We start from the raw sequence: 24,995 nt of genomic DNA, 5'->3' as shown, positions 1-24,995 counted from the left end.
ATCTGACATGATAATCCCTTCATGTCCACATAATTCCCCCAGGTAGCTCAGAGATTATTAAGTTTCATACAAATGAAAACAGTTTTCACAAGTTTCAACAGCAGGTCACATTTTCATCAGTTCATGATCAGTAAAGTATATGCATGGGTGTTTGCAGATGTATGGATTGTTTCTCAGTTTTGAATCCATGAAATATGAGTACTAGTTTTTGTTTATACGCGTATTATGTTTATTAGTACAGCTTTAAAATATTGTTTCTTGAAAGATTTTTCAAGAACTTTAAAACATGCTGAATGCATTTCATGTTATTTTTTCATATAGTTCATTAATATTTGATTTTGTAATTCCTCATTTTCCACACTCTCAGTGCTTCCAGCTGTGTTTTTGGCTCTGATCCTGCTGTGCCAGTGTGAGACCTTTATATATCGGTGGGTCTCCAGTGAGAAGCATCATTGTCACAGCCCTCATTGCAAGTCAGGGCCTCTGTGTTTAATGGTTGTATAGGATGTTTTTTGAAGTGGATCAAATATATATTGAGTGTTTGCACAAATAGCATCTTTTAACATTAGTCAAGATATTCTTGAGGTGATTCCAAAGAGCAAGTAGGATTATAGGCTACAGAAAGTCAAATGCATTATTGGACAGTTTTAGGTTTTCATGCTATGTCTACCTTTAGTGCAAATTGGTTTAAGGCCTAAGCTTAGTATAGTGGACAAGTAGCCCAAGTTACACTCAGACTAGTGAATGCTTTTTCTTTCCTCCACAAACAGTAGTTCCTTCCATGAGTAATAGAACAGTCTAAACGGATGTTGCATAGAGACAGGGAAGAAAGTATTTTAAAGAGTAAAAGAAATAATGGCTAGGTGTGGTATGGATAGAAATTGAAATTGGATAATGAGGGACGATGGATTCTTGATTTTAATTAGCCTGGTATTCTTTAAAAGGTTTTCTTTCTAGTATACTTTCGATAAATAAACAAAAGTTTGTTCCACAGAGCTGAAAACATTGATTTGTATTGAGAATGAATGAAACATAATTAGGCTTTGTAATAAAAACTTTTCATGCAAGTATTTCTGGATGTATGTTTAATATTTAATGCCTGCAAAAGCTGTCTAACCTGTCTAAAATGTGATTGCATACAATTTTGTTGTCTTAGCATTGATATTTGTAAATAAATATTATTAAATATTATTCTACGCTGTTACCCATTCAGCAAACATACCCAAATTTGTATATCAAATTTGGCTTTCTTTTAAGACTCATTAGGTTGTCAGTCTCTCATTGACTCTCCTCAGTTTTAGTGATACTTATGGGAAATTGGCCATGTGTTTATTGTCTTTGGTATCCACTATTTCCATTTTTCTTGTAAGAAATAGTGACATTTGATATTTTCTAGTTTTTTTTAAATATATATTCTCTAATTCTCCTGCATCACTGTCAGTTTCTTTGATCAGTTTTGAATGTATTTTTTTTAAAATGAAAAAAGAAAATATACTGTAATACTATCAAAAGTTTTAAGCAATAGAGGGCTGAAATTAGGTTATTTTACCATCAATGCTCTTGTGTAGAATTCTCTTTCTTTTCATTACAGTCTCTGAGCATAACTTACTCATGATCTGTTAGCATCCATTATTCTTGCTAATCTGGAGTAATGGCATGGTGGAAAAGCAACACCAGAGTTAACACAACAGATAAAACAATTTTATTTTACAAACTTTACCATGCCCGTTTGTGGAGAAGAAAACTCAGTGATGCTTCTGACAGTAAAGTACAGTGAGCTGGGCCAGAGCTGCTCTGCACAGTTATGTATGATAGACACCCAGAGCAGAGAGTCTTTCTAGCCGTGTTCATGTAGCTCATAATCCTGTCTGGACATAAGCTGTCCTGCTCAGATGTCATAGGGCCAGTTCTCTGCAAGGATAATAAAAGATGTGTTTTTCTAAATCTAATACTTGAAGATAAATCCAACACAAGAAGACCATAAATAATATTTTCTTCTGTTATTTTCAGAGCCAAATTTTGTGTCATCTTATGACATTGGGAACTTCACCTACTTCTTCTTCCGTGAGAATGCAGTGGAACATGACTGTGGGAAAACAGTCTTCTCTCGTGCTGCTCGGGTGTGCAAAAATGATATTGGTGGCAAGTTTGTGCTGGAGGATACCTGGACTACCTTCATGAAAGCTCGGCTAAACTGCTCTCGCCCTGGAGAAATTCCATTTTACTATAATGAACTACAGAGCACTTTCTTCCTGCCAGAATTGGACTTGATTTATGGGATTTTTACCACTAATGTGTAAGTAAATTCCATGATATGTTTTATTTTCTTGCTATTTATGACAGTAAAAACTAAACCTCCTGAGTGGCTCTCTTTTTCATATGCCAATTAAACATCATAAGCTCAAGCTAATATTTTGCCTGGTCCACTGTCCTCTTGTGAATAAGTGTCAGCTTCAAATGCTTCGCACAAGAATTGTTGAAGGTACATGAAAAGAGGAAAAATCCTGAATATTTCCTTACAACAGGGAACCAGTTGTGTTTACTCGGTCATCTTTTTCATACATTCTTATAAATATACTATTTTTTATTTTGTACACCATTGCAATGCATAAATACATTGTGTATTTATGAAATAAATATTCTATAATTGTAATGTGAGATGATCATTAATTTGGTCATTAGTTTGACCATGTCAGGAAAAGCTCACTTTAACCAAAAGAGCACAAGAGGTGATCTTACATGTTTTAAATTAGTCTGGACACGTATTCATGTAAGTTTGAGAGTCAAATAAAAAATTAAGTCTTATTTTAACTGAACCTGTTACGTAAAAAAATGGTAAAATTACACAATGTACAGTTTTGTCTTAAAAATTAACATTTGTGAAATATTAATAATTGGATGGATATAAATCTTCCTAGACTCTGAGCTTGATATTAAAAGCTGCTTAACTTTTAGGAAAAGAGACACTAATTTCAGGAATGATCTTTGTTACTTTAAACATGATAACTGGAGTTCATTTATTGCTTTAGTATAAGCAGCCCGTACATTGTGGCTGTGCAGCCCAGTGTTTAGGTCACTGGAACAGAATTTCAAATTTTGGTGTCTGAGTACTTGCTTACAGAGTCTTGCAGTGTAAGTCATTTTTGCCTAGAATTTTATTACTAAAAGATACTTGGGCACCTATTGCCCCTTTCTACTGCTGTAAATACCTGGATACCCACTTTCTACAAATATCCATTTATAGACTGTGGAAACAGTCACAAATTAATGCCAGCAAATTATTATCCTAAGTTTTTTTAGGCCATGAGCATGAATGAAGATTAAAGCTCCTTTTTAGGGGGTGCTTGAGCCTCCTCTAGCTTTTAGTGCTGTCCTTTATTAGTGCATCTTAACATCTTCCAGACTCAGACTGGCTCCATCACCAGTAGCTCTCAGGCAGTGAGCAAGACTAGTGAGAGACTGACTGCTTGTACCAGACTGTGATGATTCCTGCTTTGGGACACCAGATGATGAGCTTAACCCTGTTCCTGTACTGGAGGAATACATTAAATACTGCTTTTTTAAAACAGAAATAGTAAAGACGTTAAGACTACTGAGGATAAGAACATTTTATTCTGTGCTCAACAGTAATTTTAACTTGATTGGTCTGTTTTGCTATCTTTGAGTCTTAGAAGATAGGTGATTCTCAGGTGGCATTCATTGCTCAACATGACCAAAAGAGCCTTGACACCCTCCTGTTATGGAAAGCATGACTAGAGGACTTCTGCTCCAGAAAAGCCATAGGGCTTTTGCTGTGGAAGGGGAGCAATGCTCTTCTTTCCAAAGGGCTATCCTGGCAATTTGAGGAATGATGGAGTTCCCTGTGATACAAATTCCACATTTTCTGAGGTTCCATAAGGATGTCAGGAATATCATAAGCATATGAGTCTCTTCTGAGAAAGGACTCACTAATGTAAGACTGCGTTTGCTACTTGAAAGTAGGCAGTATCTGAAACCTAGCTGCTACTTCACCCTACTCTGATAGCTCAGCATTCTGTCTTCTCCAACAGAGATGGACTATTCAAAGAGGAATTAATTACATCTGCTCAGGGGTGGGAATTTTTGATGCATCCATTTAAATTATAATTATTTCTGCCATCAAATATTGTAACTGCATTTTTGAGAATGGTTGAAATGTTGTAAAGTAAAGATTATTTCTTCATGTTGAATATCTGTTCAGAGATATCAGCACAACTTGTATTAACACTACTGAGTCCTGCAGCCTGACAGTGGAGAAGTGCCAGGGTTTCTCATGAAGAGAAACAACCTATTGATTTCTGTTGGTGCAACAGCACAAAATATTACAGAACCACATTCAGCATTTGTCAACCTCATTACCTACAGAATTGCCATGGTATTATTGTACCTTAATGCTTTTTTATAATATACTGTGAATCATTTTGTGGAGAAAAAATAAAGCTTTTCTCTCAATAAAGATTGAGTAATAGCAAAGCCTGCACCCTTTATGTGTGGCTAGCGATTAAGTCCACTGTAGCCACTGCTTCATAATGAAGCTGATTTTGTTTCCTTCAGATCATCAACTCTATAAGAATGGGTGTGATGTCCTTTAAGGACTTCAAGAAATTCAAGAAAGGAGATGGATCTCTTAGATGGAGATCCATGACAAGTGGTGTCCCTCAGACGTCTGTACTGGGACCAGTGCTGTTTAATATTTTCATCAAAGATATTGACAGTGAGGTCGAGTGCACCCTCAGCAAGTTTGAAGATGACACCAAGCTGAGTGGTGCAGTTGTTGCACCAGAAGTATGGGTTGTCATCCAGAGGGACCTGGACAAGATGGAGAAGTGGGCCTATGTGACTCTCATGAGTTTCAACAAGGCCAAATTCAAGGTCTTGCACCTGTGCCAGGGCAAATCGTGGGTTCAGTACAGGATGGGGGAATGATGTGATTGAGAGCCACCCTGCAGAGAAGGTCTTGAGGATGCCGGTGCATAAGAAGCTCGACATGAGCTGGCAATACACACTTGCAGTCCACAAGGTCAACCACGTCCATGACTGCATCAAAAGAAGTGTGGCCAGCAGGTTGAGGGGCGTGATTCTGCCCTTATATTCTGCTCTCATGAGACCCCACCTGGTGCAGTGTCTAAGTCTGGAATCCCGAACATAAGAAAGAATTGAACTGTTGGAATAGTTCCAGAGGAGGGCTACGAAGACGATCAGAGGGCTGGAGCACCTCTGCTATGAGGACAGGCTGAAAGAGTTGGGTTCAGCCTGGAGAAGAGAAGGCTCCGAGGAGATCTTATAGCGGCTTTCCAGTACCTGAAGGGGGCGTGCAAGAAAGCTGGGAAGGGGGTCTTTACAAGGGATAGAGGGAATGGTTTTAAATTCAAAGGAGGAAGCTTTGGATTAGACATTAGGAAGAAATTCTCCACAATAAGGGTGGTGAGGCATTGGAATAGGTTGCCCAGGGATATTTTGGATGCCTTCTCCCTGGAAGTGTTCAGTACCAGGCTGGATGGGGCCTTGAGCAGCCTGATTCTGTGGGAGGTGGCCCTTTCCATGGCACGGTGGCTGGAACTAGGTGATGTTTTAAGATCCCTTCCAACTCAAGCCATTCTGTGATTCTATGATTCTAAGAAGACATTGGTGGGATCAATAATATTAGTGAGCTGCCATTTAGTGATAGTTTGTATAGACAAGGAGTTATCAAATTCAATGATTTTTTCTTTCCATCATTTTGGAGTTTCTATAGTAGTCTTAAACCCTCTGTAAAATGCAGTCTAATTAAGTCTAAGTTAAAAGGAGGGGAGTGGAGAAGAAAAAAAAATAGAAAAAACCCCAAAATTCTGGGTGGATGAATTGTCAGCATTTTTACCTGTAATGGAAATTTGTGCAACTGCCACCTTTAGTATCTATCTCTTTATCTCAAATTGTGGAAGAGAACAACATAGTTCTCCACATTACGAGCTCTCATAGTCACTGGATTCTATTTACACTGTGCAGAAATACTTTATTGTCATGTATATCACATTTTCAAGAAAAGAAAAGGCAATTATATATTCTGCCTGGATGTTGTTTATTTCTCTAACAAAATATCTTGTAAAGTATGCTGTCTAAGTTGTTTTCTCTTGACAGGTTTCTGGAACTTACATACTTATTATTGTACAACACCTCCTGGAAGACAGTTTTTTTTGTGGGGGTGTCTTATCCGGGGGTTCCATAGGGTCTAGAGACAAGCTGTACATTGAAAATTCTTACTGCTGTCATGCTACCATTGGTTTTGCAGAGGAAATATTAATGAGCCCTGAGAATAAGCTCATCCTGAACTTTGTAACTAGAATAAAAGTGTCCCTAATGCATGTGATTGTGTGTGGAAGTATAGCCCTGTGGTATTAGAAAGCAACAAAAGGTACGAAGTTATTAATTTCTCCCTCCAGCTACTTGGCAAGGCTGACAAAAATTTTAAATCCAATGTCTGTGCCTGAATCAGCACAGCATATATCATTACCTTGAGGAGACATTTTGTAGCTGGATCATATCTGCTTTGCTAATTACTTGAAGGATTAGGGAATTACTGCCTTTTTAAATTTATTTTTCTAGCAAATACAATTCTTGATGTTTTTACTTAGGTTCATGTTTTTATTTCTTTTGCAGGAACAGCATAGCAGCCTCAGCAGTTTGTGTTTTCAACCTGAGTGCCATAACACAGGCCTTTAATGGACCCTTCAAATACCAGGAAAACTCTCGCTCTGCTTGGCTTCCATATCCCAATCCTAACCCCAATTTTCAGGTACAGATTCATGGGAGAAGGGGTATAGTTTACATGAGGTTTTTTCAAAGTGCTGTATGGTTCCTAATTAACAAGTCCAGTTTATTTAAATATACTTAATTTTATCCTTCCACAAAATAACTTGAGTCGAAAAGCAGATCTGCTTTGAAGGGTATTTAAAAAAAAAAAAAAAAAGGCTTGACTTCAAACTTATGTGAAAATTAAACACTGTAATTATCTGCCAAGGTAATGTTAATTCCTGGCTGAAGTGTGATCAAACTGCTGTTCTCTTTTACATTGTATTTGTGCTATTTGTGCCATCCACGTTTCACCTTCCCTTAGTCTCAATGCAATTTCACAAGTTCAGTGCTTTCCATACCTTCTAAGATTCATGAGATCTTTGCAAGCATGAAACTGAATCCCCCATTGGGGATTGTCGGTAGTTTTAATCACTTCCTGCTTTGCATAAAGCTTTTCCTGCTTTATGCAAAGGAAGAAAAATAAGGCACTGAATGTGCTCTGAATTGCAGACCAGAGACATGTTACCTTTCCTAAATAGTATGTTGGACATTAGCTTCATCACAAGATACCATTTAAGTAAGCCGTATTACAGAAGCTGACTACATCTGTATACAGCTTTTTACATATTGTAGGAATACTTGTCAAAATACTGATAGTATGAGAGTCTAAGTGAGGCTGAATTTTTTAAGGAGAAAGACGTTGAAGGAGAAAGCCTTTGAAGGAGAAATTTTTATCTTAACTTTCTGGCTAGGTGAGCAAGTCCAATAAAAGTTATTAACCTTTCCCTACAAACTTTGTATTAATGCACAGATAATTGTTGTGAAAGCACCATACAGAATGTTACATACAAACAGAGACGACAGCTTTATGGCTGTGTAAAAATGGTTTAAATCTCTATTGTGCTATCAGTGCTCATCTCTAAGTCCCAGTCAAGACTGAGGTGTTGAAGAAATTTCTTGCTTGAATAGTCTGGCTGGTTTCAATAAGACTGGAACTTCATCAAATTTACAAGAACAGGGGCAACAGTTATGTATCATATCTCATTCAACAACAGCTTTGAAGATCAATGCTAGTATTAAAAAACTGCAATGAGGCCTTTTATAACACAGTGTTGAAACCAATTGACATTAACTGATCTCTAGGTATCATCAATGAAGTTGAACTTATGTTGTTTTGCAGGTGCTATCTTATATTCTGTTGAATTTTCTGTTAGATTTCTGGCTCTGTAACTGCAGCCATGATTTGTACCAGAAGCTGGTCTAATGCTTAGAGCCAGGTGTAAACAGTTTTTGTGACCTGATGGTGCTTTAGAGTACATAATCATGTAGATGGGATATATTCATTGACTGAGTCACTGATTTCCTTCCCAGAAAGACTTTTGCAGAGTCCTTATGATAGCATATCAGAAGTTCTACTTGTGTCATCTCAGAAGCAGATTGTTCCTCATAGTATTCACCTACACAGCAGCATGTGTTTTGAAGGAAGACTACTGCTATGTAGTGACAGTTACATCAGACGTTGTATTTCCAAGGCTGTATCATATTAACGAAATATTTTCCAGATTAGAATACTATTGGAGTCCCAGTTTTGAGGAACACTTTTTTTTTCTCCAGAGATTGTCGCTTTTCTCTTTACACAGGATAGTTTCCATTGTAAGACCAAGGACCATATGTATTTCAGTGTGCTATGAATGTTCCAGCTGGAATATTTCCTGCTTGATAGATTTAGAGAAATTCTTCTTTGGTGTGTTTTATTTTTTTCACTGCCCTGACATGCAGAGTGCTTGCAGAGCAAGTAATTGTTTCCTTCTAGTTACTTAACTATCTTTCCCGAATATGACTTAGGTATGCCTTTCGCATAACTGACATATTTGATAAACATTGTGAAGTATTGCTTTACTTCTCTGCAGTTATGCATGAGTAAACATGTGGATATTTACATACTTCCATGCACTAAGAAGCTTTCTCCTTTGTGTCTTCAGTTAGCTGAAGACTTAAACACAAAGGTGCTAGATTAACTGCCACTTATTTTGCTTTGTTTATTTGTGCTTGAAATTTGTGAGTGCAATTAGTGAATGTTTTCCTGTAAGAAAAGAGCACCATTTTCAGATATAAAATAGGGTCAGTTTCAAAGCAAGAATGTCTTTGCCATGAATAACACTATAGTCAGAGCTTTCAATTTCCATTTTTGGCTAGTGAAAGCAGGGCCTGAAGAAGCTGGTGCAAATATACATGATGCTGTGTCCTGGGATCTCTCTGAGACCAAGGCTGTGGTAGAACATGAGTTTTCCTTGGAAAATTTGTTGTGTCTTTAGCACTGTGTCTATGTAAATTATAAAGAAAAACAGTCAGAAAATTCTATGAGTTGTTGAATAGTAGTTTTTCTCCTTCCTGCCCTGTGAACTTAAGATAAAGCAAAATATTGCTATAGCCCACTATAGTGGTCAGTGCCCTTCCATATTCTTTAGAGTTAGAGATCCTCCATATTTGAGCCTCAAGAAGGTGGAGCTTCCTCAGTCACTGTGTGGGCAGACTGATCAGCACTGAAATGAGACCTGGAAGTGGAATTTCAGTGTCACTACAAAATATGCTCTTTGTTTCTATTTTCTTATGCTGTAATTCAGAGAGTAAGTCTTTTGTTATTGTTGACACATATAGTAATGTTCCTTCTCTTTTTTTACAGTGTGGCACCATGGACCAGGGTTTGTATGCAAATCTGACTGAGAGAAATCTTCAAGATGCTCAAAAATTTTTCTTAATGCATGAAGTCGTTCAACCAGTTATTCCAATTCCTTATTTCATGGAAGACAATAGCCGATTTTCCCATGTGGTTGTGGATGTTGTACAGGGCAAGGACATGCTTTTCCACATCATCTATCTTGCTACAGGTAGGAACTGTGCATTGATGTGGTAACTGCAAAGTTTATGGGGTCTATGAGTTCTAATGTTCCATGAATCAGTTATAGAGTTTGTATAGAGCACCTTAAACAACAGCTTTTCATCTTTGACAGTATTAACTCTACTTTATCCCTCTTCTGAATAGATGAATTCAAGAGTTCGCAATGTTTGTTTGTATTAATTGTGAACTCAAATTCTGATGTATGTTTCCTATTATCTTTGGAAGGTGTGAAGCCTACATGCTCTTAAGGGAATGAACAGCTGGAAATCCTACAAAAATTACTTCACAACTTTCTCTTTTTTATTCTTTTGTGTAGCTCAGAGTACAGTGTCACTCACAAAAAGATGTTTTAGGATCTTACGAGATGAAAGTAACTCTGCAAGTAGCAAATACAATTACTGCTATTACTATTTCTGACTTTTCTTCTCACAAATATTTTATTATCTTTCTAGTTCATCTCCTTTTTAAGTCATTCATTATGCAATTTTACACCCTTCCTTATTATTTATCCATTTATATCCCAGCTTACAAATGAAAGAAAAATAATCCTCTACCTAACTTTTCCTTGGCTAGTACTTTTGCTTTCTTTGTTCAAAATTTCAGGCTTCTTAAAAACAGTAACCGTGTTAAGAGAACTGTTTTTGCAGAACAAAGATTTCCCCAGCTGAGACTGAATTGTTAGGTTGTAGTAACATACTTAGAACCTCATGGCATAAAACTTAGGGTAGTTCTCAAATACTTTGTCCTGTGCATATTAATAGGGAATAGCACATCAAAGCAATGGTTTGATAATGTGCATACTTTGTCTCACAGTGAGTAGGTACCATGTTCTATAAATTTAGTGAAAGAATCTATTGTTCAACCAGAGGAAAAATAATTCTGCTCCTATTTATTTGATCTTGCAATCAAGGAAGTCCATTTCAAAATTGTCATTGATTCAGTCGAAATGGGAACAATCCTTTTAATTACTAAAATTATGATTTACTAAAGAAAGTTGTTTATCCTATTGTTTATCATTTATCAAGAGCCCAAGAAAAATGCTCATTGTGCTTCATTATATGATTTGATTTTCCCTTGAAAAACATCATACAATTTTATGGAGAAGATTGCTTCTTTTGAGTCTGAAGGAATTTTATAGTAATTTGATGAATTTGGATGACAGCAATTCTTTTTTTTCAAATTATCCTTGTAACTTTCTCATTGTGCTCCTTGAAAAACAGGCAGTAAAGTAAAAGCTTTCAATAGGTTAATACTGTGCTTGGATTTCACCAATTGTAGTCAAAACAGCCTGCTAGTTGGTAAATCATAGCCTTTAAAGTGAAATCATGCCAATACTAAATGCTGTTTGCATTGTAGAGGTCTCCTGACAGAAACTGAATAACAGAAGCATTTACTGCATTGTTTTTGTGGGATAGTTACATTATAGTGGTGTCACTGAAAATGATGACATTTGTGGTAATTCTGGTTGTCTTTAGTTTTCAGTTTCCCTTACTCTTGGAAAGGGTCCAGACAAGGGCTACAAAGATGATCAAAGGGCTGGAGCACCTCACATATGAGAACAGGCTGAGAGAGTTGGGGTTTTTCAGCCAAAAGAAGAGAAGGCTCTGAGGAGACCTTATAGTGACCTCCCAGTACCTGAAAGGAGCTACAGGAAAGCTGGGGAGGGACTGTTTACAAAGGCTTGTTGTGATAGGATGAGGGCGAATGGGCATAAATTGCAGAGGGGCAGATTTAGACTAGACATAAGGAAGAATTTCTTCACCATGAAAGTGGTGAGTCACTGGCACAGGTTGCCCAGGGAAGCTGTGGATGCCCCATCCCTGGAGGCGTTCAAGGCCAGGCTGGATGGGGCCTCAGGCAGCCTGATCTAGTGGGTTGTCCCTGCCCATGGCAGGGGGGTTGGAACTATATGGTCTTTAAGGTCTCTTCCAACCCAAACTATTCTATGATTCTACTGTGTTTTCTTCTGTGTTTGATTCAGTGAGAGAGGATCTAAAACTTTAGTTTGCATGGTTTATTAATATATTGTGATCAATAAGTTTTTAGGTTGTTTTTATGCATCTTACTTGCTGTTAAAAAGATATTGCTCCTATATTCCTTATGATGTATGCTTGTTTTCTACTTTCATTCTTCCTATACTTCTGGTTTTGGTCATTCATGGACGTAGGGTCCTACTGTAGCTGGATCTTTAGTCTGAGTCCAGCTCATGTTTTTATGTAATTGGATAGTGTATGTTTTCTAAGTGTGAGAAAACGTATGATAAAAATCCCTAACAAAACATGTAACGATATAGATATAGTGTTGTTGAAGTTTTCTTGACAGAACCATTTCTATTTCACTTCTGTTTCACTGAATCATGGAAGTTTTGGTTAACATTCCTTCTGTCCCCTTCTCCCCTACACTGAGTAAGTGCTAAGCTTTATTTTTTAAAAAAATGTAATATTCACTCTTCAGAAAAATTACCTTTTTGGTAGATTTTAAAATGACTACCTACATGTTTATATATAAATATCATACTTGCAATACCCAAGAGTAGTTTAAAAATCCCAAGGTATACCAAAATGCATAGTGTAATTTATGTTCAATCTTTTGATTTAGAAGGAAAGGCAGTATTTTTTCTTCTTTGAGGTGCAGGTCATATTTTTAATTTCATTATATTTCTGACGCAGCATCTTAGTTCTCCATCTTTCCTTATGTATAAGCTGTAGAGAAGTCAGCATTGAGTTTGCATTCTAAACTATATGTGGTGAAAGATTACTGAGAAAACACCACTTCTTCTGTAAGCAACTAAAACTAAAAGCAGTGGCCTTAACTTTGGAAATAAACACTGGCTTTGGAAGCAGACTAAGTTTAACAGCTTTGAATTTATGCAATGTCCAGCCTTACTTCCCCATACATTGTCATCTGCCCCAATCTTCTAACACAGTAGAGTGCATGTGTGTGTAAAGGAGAGGTAGAAGAGTGGGGTTACAGTGGTTACCAGACTGAAAAATGTTGTCATTATGGTATCTTTTCTGATTTAATTTACTTGTATTATTAAAAGTGGTGGCAAAATTTGGAGTTAATTTTTTGCCAGAATGCTCCATCTTCAAAAAAATCCAAGGGAATGATCCAGGAAACAACACGCTGGTCTGCATTTGGTCCCTGGGAAAATCAAGCACACCTCCTTGGAGCACACCTCTGTAGTCACATGATAGAGGAACTGGCGACTGGAAATGTTAAGCATGTATTTCCAAAGGGTGAATCTCCTGACCAATATGGTTACTTTCTGTGATAAAATGACTGGATTTGTACATAAGTAGAGAGTTTGACCTCAACTTTAGCAAGGCTTTTAACACCATCTCCCGCAGCAGTCATATATCCAAATTAGGTTGTATGGTCTACAGTCTATATGGATGGACAACTGGATGTATAAAACCTGCCTGGATATCAGGTTCAGAGTCCATTTGTTCATGGGATCTATAAAAGTGATAAGGATCTGAGTACTGCCCTGTCCTGTTTAACATTTTAATCAATTAACTGGAGGAGGCAACAGAATGCATTCCATCAAATATACACCTGACACCAGTCTGAGTTACCAGTAGTTACTGATGGGAGGATGTGGGAGGTAAGAGGTGAGAGGAGGTCCATATTACCATCCAAAGGATCTAGAAGTGCTGGAGGGATGTGCTAGCAAGAACCTCACAAAATTCAACAGGTGCAAATATGGAGTCCCAAAACTGGGAAAGACTAACTCTATGCAATGATTCAGGCTGGGCACTGACTGTCCAAAAGACAGCTCTGCTGGAAGGACTAGGGACTTTGGTAGACAGCAACCTAAACATGAGCCAAGAGCATGGCCTTGTAGCAAAGGCAACCTACAGTGTCTTGGACTATATTAACAGGAGCACAGGCAGCACATCAAATGAGGAGGTTATCTTCATATATTCAACGTGCTTTGGACCACACTGAGATTTGGCCTTATCTCAATACAAGAAGGATGTTGGTAAACTGAAGTAAATTCAGTGGAGGGCCACCTTCTGTTGGAGGATGGAGCACCACAACCTATGAGAAGCTGAAGAAACTGGCCTTGTTCATCCTAGATGAGAAAATGCTTCAGCAAGGGCCCTAGTAACAGCCTGCAAATACCTACAGGGAACTTACATGAAGAATGGAGTCAGGTTTTTCACAGTGGTCCATGATGGGAAGACAAAGGACAACAGGAAAGGAGTTCCAGACTGGATATAAAGAAAAACTTTTTCACTCTAAGGACAGTCAAGCAGTGGATCAGATTTCCCATGGAGGTTGTGCAGTCTCTATCCTCCTGTCCTATTTTCAGGACCAGACAGCAACCCAGTCTATGTTCTAGCCAGCTGTCCTTTGAACAGAAGGTTGAACTAGAGACCTCCTGATGCCACTTCCAACTTAAATTGTCCTCTGTCTATAATTTCCAGTCCAATGTGCAAACTGGTAAGGCAAAATTCAATGCTGCTGTAATATTGTGTGCTTTCTGGTGCCAAAAGGAAAGTGCATTCAACTCTAATGTTAAGTACTGGTAGTAAGGAATTTACACCTACTGGTGTAAAGCAGGATGGATTCAATCCATGCAGTGTGAGTTGTGCTCTGCATAACTTTTGTAGTTATAATTCATTACAAGTTTCTTACAGAACTTGTCTTTTAAACTGCACAAAGCTGATTCTATGGAAAGGTAGGCATATAGATTGGATTGAATACAAATGAATGTTCTGCTGTCTTTGTTACGCAAAGCAGAGATCCCATTCTTTGAAGAAGGTGGGCATTAGCTGAGAGAAAATTCTCTCTCCCCCCTGCTCATGTTGACTTATCTATCCACCCTGGTTTTAGAGTACAAATATTGCAGAGGAAAATAATGCTGACACTATAAAAGTGTAATCTAATTTCATTAAACCTTAAATAGATACAGTATTACTTGAGGAGAAACTGGGGGTAAGCAAGCAAATGCATTAATCTGCTGTGTCAACATTCTTCGTTTCCTAAACCTTTGCTAAGTCATCATTCTGCTAGGAGATTCTGATGTGCTGGGATTTAACAGCTACTTCTCATATCAAAAAATATACTTTAATACTTTGGAAACACATCTTAATCTTTCACTGCACTGGCTGCTAACACAGAATGAAGGGATATATCAATTCCTGCACATTTTGTGTTGCTTTGAGCTAGCGCAGTGCTGCTGGCTGTAGGCAAGCAGAAATCCCTGAAACAGTTTTCAGTGGTTCAGAAAGGAAAGTCAAGAAAAGCCTTCACAGATGTTCTGAACTACAAATCATCTATAATAAGTTAATAGTAGAGAAAGCTTGACAACAACTCAATATTCTGACAACTTTTCAAGTTCAAAAAAGACTCTACTTCCTTTTCAATTAGAAAAAAAATCCAGCAAAATGGTGCTATATATGTCATAGTTTTGTTTCTCACCCTTTTGTCCCTTTTTTCTCCTTCTCACTTCTTTTCTCCCTTGTATTTCTCCATTCTTCCTTTCAGTTTAAAGACCTGTATGTGCCATGGTTAAAGCTTTGCCAATATCAAAACATCTTCAAAGCATTTTTCAGAAAACAAGATGCTGCAACACGAGCAAGTAGCCCTTATTTAGAGTATTGTTGTAAAACACATTAACTTGTGCGAATGAATAAGAAAATTATTAGATATGGTGTCTGGTTTGAGGGTATTTTGAAAAAAAATTCTGGTTGCTCTTGCTTGGGAGTTCACAAAATGTAATATTTGCGTTGTCTGAAAAGAAACTTTAAGGTCATATTATAAAGTGACTTCATGAAAGATATTCTCATGTTTTGACTGTTCTTCAATCACATTGGACAGAGGAAGTCCTCTCTATATCCTGAGTAAAAATGGCATATGGCCAATGGTAGATTGTGATTATTGGCATTTATAGTTTAGCATTGATGAAATTAGGGTATGGCTGATTTATAAAGAGAGTATGAACCCTGAAAAAAGGATTATTGATGGCTGCATTGCATGTCTCTAAAAAGAGTCGTTTGTTCACTGAACTGAACCTAAATTTTTATGCCATAAAACCAGGTTTTATCTGAGGCCTAAGGGTAACGGAAGGGTGTCACAACAGATTTTGAACTTCCCTTTCCAAGAAGTCCTAGCAAGTGTTTTCCCTGCCTCTTAATAACTTAAAAGTACAGGTAGCAATGCAGAGGATAATAATAAAAATAATTCTGATTAAACGCATACAGCAATTATTATGAAGTAGAGAAGTTTCATGAAGAAATTTCAAAAGATACTTTTTGATATTGCAGATGAATTTTTCTTATGTTTGCCTTTAGAAGGATTATAACAGGTAGCAAATCTCTACAAAAGTGACATTTTTCTCATGAAGCCCTGATGCTGTAGATTTTCCAGAAACAAGTTTCAACCTCATGAAGCAATTTGGAAGTATGCATGAAACTCAGTTTGGAAATGCTGTCAAAACAATTTGTATTTCTTCTCTTTGTCCTTCTGGGTGGGATTAAATGAATGCAAAGTAGTGCACAATTTGATTCCTCTGTGATTTTCATTACAGTTCTGTAATTTTTCTTTTGGTTTTGTAATCAGTACACCACACTTTTTGCTAGGGAATAGCTAAGGTCTTATGAAGAAAAAAAGTTGTATGGAGGTATTTGCTAAAACATTTCAGATGAAATATTGCCATTTTCCTGGCAGAGTGCAGGATCAAATTGTGCAACTTTCACAGCTTAATATCCATGGTGTCATAATATATGTATTAAGTGTAAAATTACCAACCTTAAAATTATAAGGAAAAATATATGCTTATATGCATTTTATACATAGTGAAGAGAGCAACAAAGCTTAAATTGACTACTTTCCCCCCCCCCCCCCCCAGTCTGGTGCTATTTCTGACTGTGCTACCTCAAGTGTATTGAGGTTCTTGGGAGTAACCCATAGATAATTTTTGTAGAAAGAAGCTATAGAATTTTCCTCTCAGTTTAAGAAGCACCTTTGTAGTCTAAAACCTGCAAAGTAAATGCAATAATAATAACCATCAAAGTAGTTGTAATTTGAATCTCAAGTCAAGTGTGAAAGTGGTAGGTAGTCTATTTGTATGCATTAATGCTTTCTAGTTCAAAAACAGAGAAAGGAGGAAATCAGAGTTCAGTTGGATAATGGGTCACATACATTGTAGCAGGCAGTTGTCACAGTTTAAATCTATTTCTCCTTTGTTGTAACAGAAAACATGGTTGATTTGTTTCTTATGCCTTTCCATGACAAACGTATATCGTGCCTTTACACAGCTGTAAAGCACCCCTGTAATCATTTTAAAAATACTTCCCTGTATCTTTTTAGCCTTCTGGCCTTATGTAATGTCATTTTAAGAAGCCCGAAGCAAGGACTGTCATCAATTAATCTGCTGTCTAAAACTGGTGCATGTTGGAAAACACTTGTCCTAACAGCAACAGGATGATCTTGAACATTTGTTAAAAAATTTGAGCAGTAAAGTGTAAAATTAATAGCCTTATTCTCTGCTCTGTTTGCAGCTACCACTAATTCTGATAAAGAAAAACCCTTGCTGAATGAATGTTTTTGTTTTTATTATTAATCTTTCCAGGAAACATTTTCCTGCAAAGTTTTAAAAAAGATACAAAAGATTGCATGGTTTTGTCTTCCACAGTCTAATGTTCACTCTGGGATCCATGCTAATTTTACTAAGAATGCTTATTATGCATTCCTGCTAGAATATTTTTGTTATTTTCCTTGTAAAGTATCGTTGAACACATAAAAAGGACAGTGTAAACCATAGCTGGTTTACTATGTAATTTAAAACCAGAAATGTTGATTTGCTACTGTCTTGTGCATTGTGTCATCCGTACTGGGCTGAATGCCTTTAAAATTTTACCAGATGAGAGTGGTTGTGTCCAAAGTCCAGGCTGCATACTTATAAATGACACTATAGGGCTCTAGAGGATCAAAGGCAGCATTTTAAATGTCCAATAGTACTGATTTCCATTGGCTCTATCTCTATGTGTACAGATAAATCATTCTTCCAGCTCCATTTGGAGACTGCTAAAGAGGTTTCTTAATAAATAGATGGCTCTAACTAGTGCTGGTTAAATTATTCATCGGCAGCAATTTATATCTGAGAATCATAGTCTCTTATTTGATTCACAAATTACCCAACTCTTATTTGTAGTCACATTTTCTTATTATAAGCAACCCATAAATAAGTCATTATTTTGATTAGTTTGTTGCTGATATTTGCTCATATAGTTTGTATATTAGATAGCATGTTCATGACTTGCCTACTGCGAGTAGATGGTATTTATATTCTCTTCTCTCGTGGGACAAATTTAAGTTGGAGAAGCCCTTTTTTTTCTGTTCACAGATTATCATTATGTCTTTATAATTGTCCAGCACTGTTGGATAAAGACTATCAATAAATGTCCAAAGAACATATGGTGTGTGCACTTCCGTGCTGCTACTTACAGTCAGAACTACTGCAAGAAGCAGCTATTGGCTAAAGAACAACTGGCTCTTTTTGCATGGGAACCAGAATAATGCACAGGCCAGGGAGGGAAAGATTCTGAAGAGCAAGAGAAAAAGGTTCAACCTTCCATTAAAAAGAAACCAGCTCCTTTTTATCACATGGCGCTGAGTTCACAAATCTTGTTTGACTACTTTATAAACTTAGAATGTCCAAATAGCTGTTCCTTCTTCCTTTCTAGTTTTTTTGGGGGGGAATATCATCTCTTCCTCCTGGCAGGGAAAGCAGATAACTCCTACAATCATTTGTTGTGAGATAATGTTAAGGCACAGAATATGAAGTTGTGAGTAGAAATGTGATCTTATGTGGTACTCAGTGTTGCTGTCCTCAGAGCTAAGATATCTATTAGCATCTAAGCCTGCATTTAAGCGTATCTTCAAATCTCTTGTTTTGTCCCTGGTAGCATGGTTGCCGGTCAACAGGTTTGGTCCTAATTTTGAAAACAGCTATTAGAATTAGCCCTATCTTGGTCATGGTTGTATCAGAACTTTTCAGAAAGAATTAGGTAACTTGACACGTTGCTGAGCATTGTGAACATCTTTAGAATATTCTACAAAGCCTTTTACTTTTTAAAATACTTTAACTTAAGATGAACATGCATAAAAGTGACTCAAATGTTGGGTCACAAGCCTGATGCTCTTATATGTGTGATATTCGATATGAACAGTGAGTAAAGCAATCATTAAATGGAATATTCTACTGAACTCCTGTTGTTGTAACATTTATAAGCTTCTTCATTCTTCAGCATTTTTCCCAGTAAACCTCAATAAATCCAAATGTTTACAACTAAGCAAATACAAGCAGTGCCACCAGTAATCAGAGAGGTTTTGCCACAGTAGTATTTGTGGGTGTTTTTTCCCTTGTGTTAATCCAGCTCTGATTAAAGGGTGTGGCAAATCTTCATAAACTAAAGAATTTCTCAATAAAGATATGCCTTATATAGTTTGTTCTGTGATTTGCAAGGGTTATCAAAATATGATGCATTATTCTAAATTCTTTGGCCTTTGTGTGAAGAGTCCTGTAACCTGCAGGTAGAATCACAAAAAGATAGATTACATTCCATATGCATTTTACTGTATCAAGTCACTGGTAAGAGTCATAGTATTTTGAGCAGAGACTCATTTGGGTAACACTTAATTCTTCTAGTTTTTACTTGGTTTTATTTTTCTTTCTTATCCCATGAATCTTGGAAATTTGGTCATACAAATGCACACCTTCAGGAGGAGTAGGCATGACTACAACCAACATAGTGGTTAGATCACCTGCCTGGGAGATAAGAGCTGATTTTTAACTGACAAGCTGTGTGAGATTTTCTGGTTATTGCCAGACTCCTAGACTATTATGTAAATAACATAATGTAATATGATTACATCTATTATATACTGTGACTATTACTGCTTTAATATCCTGGATTAGTGAGATGAACATCTTGTCATGAGAGCTTTTTAGATTCACATTTCGATATTTCCAGATTTGCTTCTTTCTCTTGCCCATTTACTTCCTAATTTACTTTAGATTAGAAAGAAATAAGCATCATTCTTTCCTTCTGTATTTCTGAATAAAGTCTGTTCTTTATGCTGAAATTGCTGCATGAAGTTCCAGGCACATCATACTGGATTTATACTGAATATATGTACCAGGTATGGGTCACCTAGGGACTGAGGCATAGAGGCGTGTACTATGGAAACTGTAAATGAAGCTGAGGAGAGGATAGTCCTTGAAACATTCTACCTGGCCAAGTTTGTGATGCTTCTGGATCCTTATAGTAGTCAGTTGTCTTTCTGACACTTACAATGAAAATAGCCATATATGACTCAGTTAAGAAATCAGGCAAGGTTTGTTGTGGGTTATTATCTGAGTAGTTTTCTTCACTTATGTATGTAAGTGCTTCGATCTGGATGCTTGAAAATTGATTCACTGGGAAAACACTATCATATTCATAGCGTGCACTAGGTAGTACAAGGTATTTATACTTGTGCTGGCACAAAAGCAGGCAATAAAAAATAATAGGATCAGTAAGCACTCCCTCTCCAGTCAGATCCAATCAGAGTTAATACAACTCGACTTTGGGAGACTGGCAGGGATCCAAGGCCTGTATCTGACAGTAATTTCATCCTATGTGTACAGTGTGGCATTCTTTACTGGTGCTCTGTGTCAGATAGCAAATCTTAAATCATAAGCACCATTTCATCTTGTGATTAAGATCTGTTTATTATCTATTCTGCTGCTTTAGTTAGAGCTTACAGATTGCTTTAAAGGTGCTCATCTCCTCTATCTGAGAAGTCCAGTCCAAGCTCCTGATTAAATATTTTAGAAGGTCTCTCCAAAATTGGAATGTTTTCTCTTCCTGAGAAGAAGTTTCTCGGAAATTAATATGAACTTTTTGTCTGTTTGCTTCTTTTGGAATTGTCTTAGCCAGCAGCAATCCTATCATTTTATTTCTTTCTCTTTTCAGAATCCAGGATATTGAAATTATGCATCTCTTGACAGGCGTAACATTTCCCATTGAGAACTCTAAGAATTACTGTGCCTTCTTTGCCTCTAGGCTTCAAGTTTTGTGTGTGTGTGTGATTTTTAGTACAGCTGGATGTTTCCAACAAGAGTGGCTGTAATCACAGTGTATTGCCAAACAGGCATTCTCTAGAATAGCTTTTATTCACATGTAGCTCTTGATATTGGATCTGTTTAGTTATCACCAACTGTCTAGGGACAATTTTTTTTCACATTTGGGAATTAAAAAAAACTTTACCAGTCACACTCATCTCAAAATCCTGTATCTGAACTGCAGCCTAAGTATTCCTAATTTATGTCTGGAAGGGCAAACTAGATAGCTCACTTTAAGTACAACCTTAAATACAGACCTAAGCAATCTTTCTGTAACTTTTTTTTATCATAATATGTATGTTGATTTAAAAGGAGAATTCATATCCAATGGACCAAAATATTTGAAACTTCTGAAGTTGTCTGTTTGGATTCTTGGTAAAGTTAGTCTCATGGCACACGCTCACAGGTTAATGCACATATTGGCAGGATCTGTTTGAGTCAAAATATGATCAAAGGCAATAAATTCATACTGTTTGTTTTGGCAGTAGGTTTGATGCACCAGTGTGGTCTTGATATTCTATTTCAATTTGAACCTGACGTTGTCAAAGTGCATTCCATTGAAGAATGTGAGTTTTTGCACACCAAGTCGCTTCAGCCTAATGAAAGTAAAAAAAATTTAAAAATTATGTTGGCCTTCTTCAAGAATGCTGGCTTCATTTGTCATGATCCTCATAAATATTTTTATTACTGAGTAACTTTGTAGACTGAACTTGGGTAAATTAATTAGAAATTCCAAATTTGATTATTGCTTGGTAAGATCAAGAACTTTGTGTTTGATGTTGTGGATCATGCCTTTGCTTTGTATTGCCTACATGAGATTTCTTGATAACTCCACAGGGAAGAAAAAGATAAAAAGTGTGAGATATTAGAGCCAAATTTGAAATTCTTCTTAGTCACCTATTTGCCAAGTCCTGAGAAACAACTTTCTGTTCCCTAACTCATTAAAGCCTCATCTAAAGATTTTATTATGTGGTTTTAACCGTATCTTCTCTGCCTGAACATTTCTTAAACCAATGTTAGTACCTAAAGTGTTGTTACATGTTTGGATTCTCTCATTTTAATATAACTTTCTGGATGGGATATACATGGAGATACAGGGACATAATCAAGTAGCCATGCCTTAAAGAAATCTGATATACTTCCATGGGATTATCCACTGCAATGAACACGGCAATACAGGAGAGAAAGGTCAATCTGTTCATACAGTGATCTGGACAGTAGCAACATTTGTATGGGGTATGTAGACCTGAGGTTTAATTCCTCTTGGAGTCCAGAGTTCAAAGCCACTTCTTCTACTAATTTGTTGAATGTTTGATCCAGGGGCTGCTGTGGACAGGCAGGAGCTCTCCTGGATCCACTCATTGACAGTGTTTTCATCTGCACACAGAGTGCACAGTTCATCTGGCCTGCAGATGCAGGAGCACAGCAGCTCACAGGCCAAGTATGTATTCGGCTATAGAAATCACAGAATCATAGAATCATAGAATAACCAGGTTGGAAGAGATCCACCGGATCATCGAGTCCAACCCTTCCTATCAAACACTAAACCATGCCCCTCAGCACCTCGTCCACTCGTGCCTTAAACACCCCCAGGGAAGGGGACTCAACTACCTCCCTGGGCAGCCTGTTCCAGTGCCCAGTGACCCTTTCTGTGAAAAATTTTTTCCTAACGTGCAGCCTGAACCTCCCCTGGTGGAGTTTGAGGCTATTTACTCTTGTCCTGTCCCCTGTCACTTGGAAGAAGAGGCCATCGCCCTCCTTTCTACAACCTCCTTTCAGGTAGTTGTAGAGAGCAATGAGGTCTCCCCTCAGCCTCCTCTTCTCCAGGCTAAACAACCCCAGCTCTCTCAGCCGCTCCTCATAAGGCCTGTTCTCCAGCCCCCTCACCAGCTTTGTTGCTCTTCTCTGGACTCGCTCCAGAGCCTCAACATCCTTCTTGTGGTGAGGGGCCCAGAACTGAACAGTATTCAAGGAGTGGTCTTACCAGGGCCGAGTACAGAGGGAGAATAACCTCCCTGCTTCCTGCTGCAAGGACTATTGTCTCTTTAAGGTGACTCTCAGAGACCTCATGATTTCTGTTGGCTGCAGCTGGGATTTTTCTGACTTCAGTTCAGCTATCCACTGCCTATGTTTTAACAGAGAATAAGATTACTGCCTGTCATTGCTTTTGAAATTGTCAGCAAATCAAGTCAGTGTGCAAGACAACAGCATATCAAAAGAAGTTTTAAATCTAGTAAGTTCACAGATGACTTTTGAGACATTATAGTGCACAAAAATTAAGTCAGAGGGCTGAGACAGTGGTTTTTCTGATTTCCATTTATAGATATATTCCAAATTTGTTGTATTTAGAAGTGGAAATTGGCATTAATTTGCACGTACCTTCTGTCTTACCAGACACACGCCTTTGATATGCTCATTATTTTGAAATAGTGTCTACATCAGTGCTTTTGTATTCAGAAGAGTCTTTATATCTATAGTTTTAATTTCTGTGTAGAAAGGATAGCCCATAAATATTCCATCTTTAAAATACGTATTGAATTTTTACATACAGCCACAAGAAACTCTTCTAGTTGCAGAGGTACAACTGAATTTCTCTTGGTATAGCCACTAGGGCATTACGAAACTTGCTAGTCATTTCAGAAGATATGCATATAGATTGAGGCTAAAATTGCGCCTTTCAAATATTCAGCAGTTGGCAAATGAGTTAAAATATCTCTCCTGCATAAGAGCCTGGGGACTTGTAATAGACCATCATACCTCCTTTTTTTGACAGGTGCTATCAACAATTTATCTCATTTCAGCTTTAATTCTAATTAATTTCCAATACTGTAAGTTATCACAACAATATTCACTTGAAATGTAACAGTAAAAAGGGAATAAGAAGGAGTTGGAACCAAAGATAAAGAAGGTAAACCTAAAATAGTTTGCATGCTTGCTTCTTGTAGACTGTCTTTCAAAAGTGCTGCTGTTATGTCCAAAAATTGAAAAAGAAAACCAAACCTGATTGCAAAAAGATTCTAGGAGTCTTACCCAGAGAAGACTATTTTAATGCAGGATTTAACTACATTTTTCTTTTGCTGCTTCCAAAACTGTCTTCAGGGAAAGAGCCAAATCTTTCCTATTTCCTAAGAATGATAGTTAACCAACTATTCTGGGCTTTAGAACTGTTTAATAAGTTAAACACTACACTGTTTCTATACAATTTAAAGCTAGTTTTTTCTTAAGAGGTGTTAAAACTATTTATGTACTTTTTTAACAGTTCTTTTTTTTCTTTCAAATTGTCAAGACACCGTACAATGGGATTTCTAATTGTTAGACTGCTATGAACTGTGTAAATTTTATCAGGAAGCAAGACATTTTGATTGATTATTTGTGGAAATTGCTTTTCCTTAAATTTGGAAGTCTGTGCTTCCCGTCTCTATTTTTAAGTTTTCTCTTTCCACCAAACATACCAGCAGACCAACATTGACTGTTTGTTCCTGGACTTTCCTAGAAGCTATTAAGCTGTAAAATTCTGTGCTCTTGTATAGCCAAGGATTCCTTGATTATTATCACTGTCTAGCAATAGCAGAAAAATATAACCAGCCTCCGAAATTGAAAGCTCTTTGAAACTGGCCATAGAAACAGAATGATTTGGCTTAAAATCTGTGATCATAAAAAGAAAAACATCACCCCTTCTTTTCTTTTTGGAGTAGACCTAGAACTAGAAAAGATCTGTTCTTATATTTACTTCACATGGAGCCAAAAATTCCAAGACCAAACATATTCACTGTTGAAGTCTCACATGAACAAGCTGGAATTATTTTTCAGGGCCCAGAATGCAGCTTTTTTTTTTTTATCTACCTTCTCTTGTTCTACTTATAAAATCCAATTTTCTGTTTAGATACATTGATGATGCTGTAATTAGGTAAAAATAAAACTCAATTGGTACATTGTTTAGATTTTTAGTTGTTTTACACTCTTGCAACTATAAAAAAACAGCTAGGCAATCTAAGAGCCTTAGGTAGGGCAGGCTCACTTCTTGAAGCTCTGTGTATATTTTCTGAAGGTGATAGAAACCAATTAGAATTTATTTTTGTTCCAGTTTTTCTGAGATAGTAATGCTAGCTTTTATAGTACCAAGTTTTTCACATGGATTACTGTTGCTTCAGTTAATTTAGCTTACTGAAATCTAATTAAATGTTCATG

The 24,995-nt window shown here is 37.1% G+C and overlaps 1 protein-coding gene across 1 annotated transcript in view; it reads left to right on the top strand.

The window, feature by feature from the left end:
* The window catches only part of SEMA5A (semaphorin 5A), a 232,028-nt gene that overhangs the window by 97,066 nt on the left and 109,967 nt on the right, over positions 1–24,995 (top strand). Inside the window, exons 8-10 of the mRNA XM_069853480.1 lie at positions 2,011–2,296; positions 6,655–6,790; positions 9,473–9,677. Coding sequence (XP_069709581.1) covers positions 2,011–2,296; positions 6,655–6,790; positions 9,473–9,677 — 627 coding nt within the window. The remainder of the gene's footprint in view (positions 1–2,010; positions 2,297–6,654; positions 6,791–9,472; positions 9,678–24,995) is intronic.

Source organism: Phaenicophaeus curvirostris, chromosome 3 (assembly GCF_032191515.1).
Source record: "Phaenicophaeus curvirostris isolate KB17595 chromosome 3, BPBGC_Pcur_1.0, whole genome shotgun sequence".
In the NCBI taxonomy this organism is placed as follows: Eukaryota; Metazoa; Chordata; class Aves; order Cuculiformes; family Cuculidae; genus Phaenicophaeus; species Phaenicophaeus curvirostris.
This window is presented reverse-complemented; position numbering and strand designations above follow the sequence as displayed.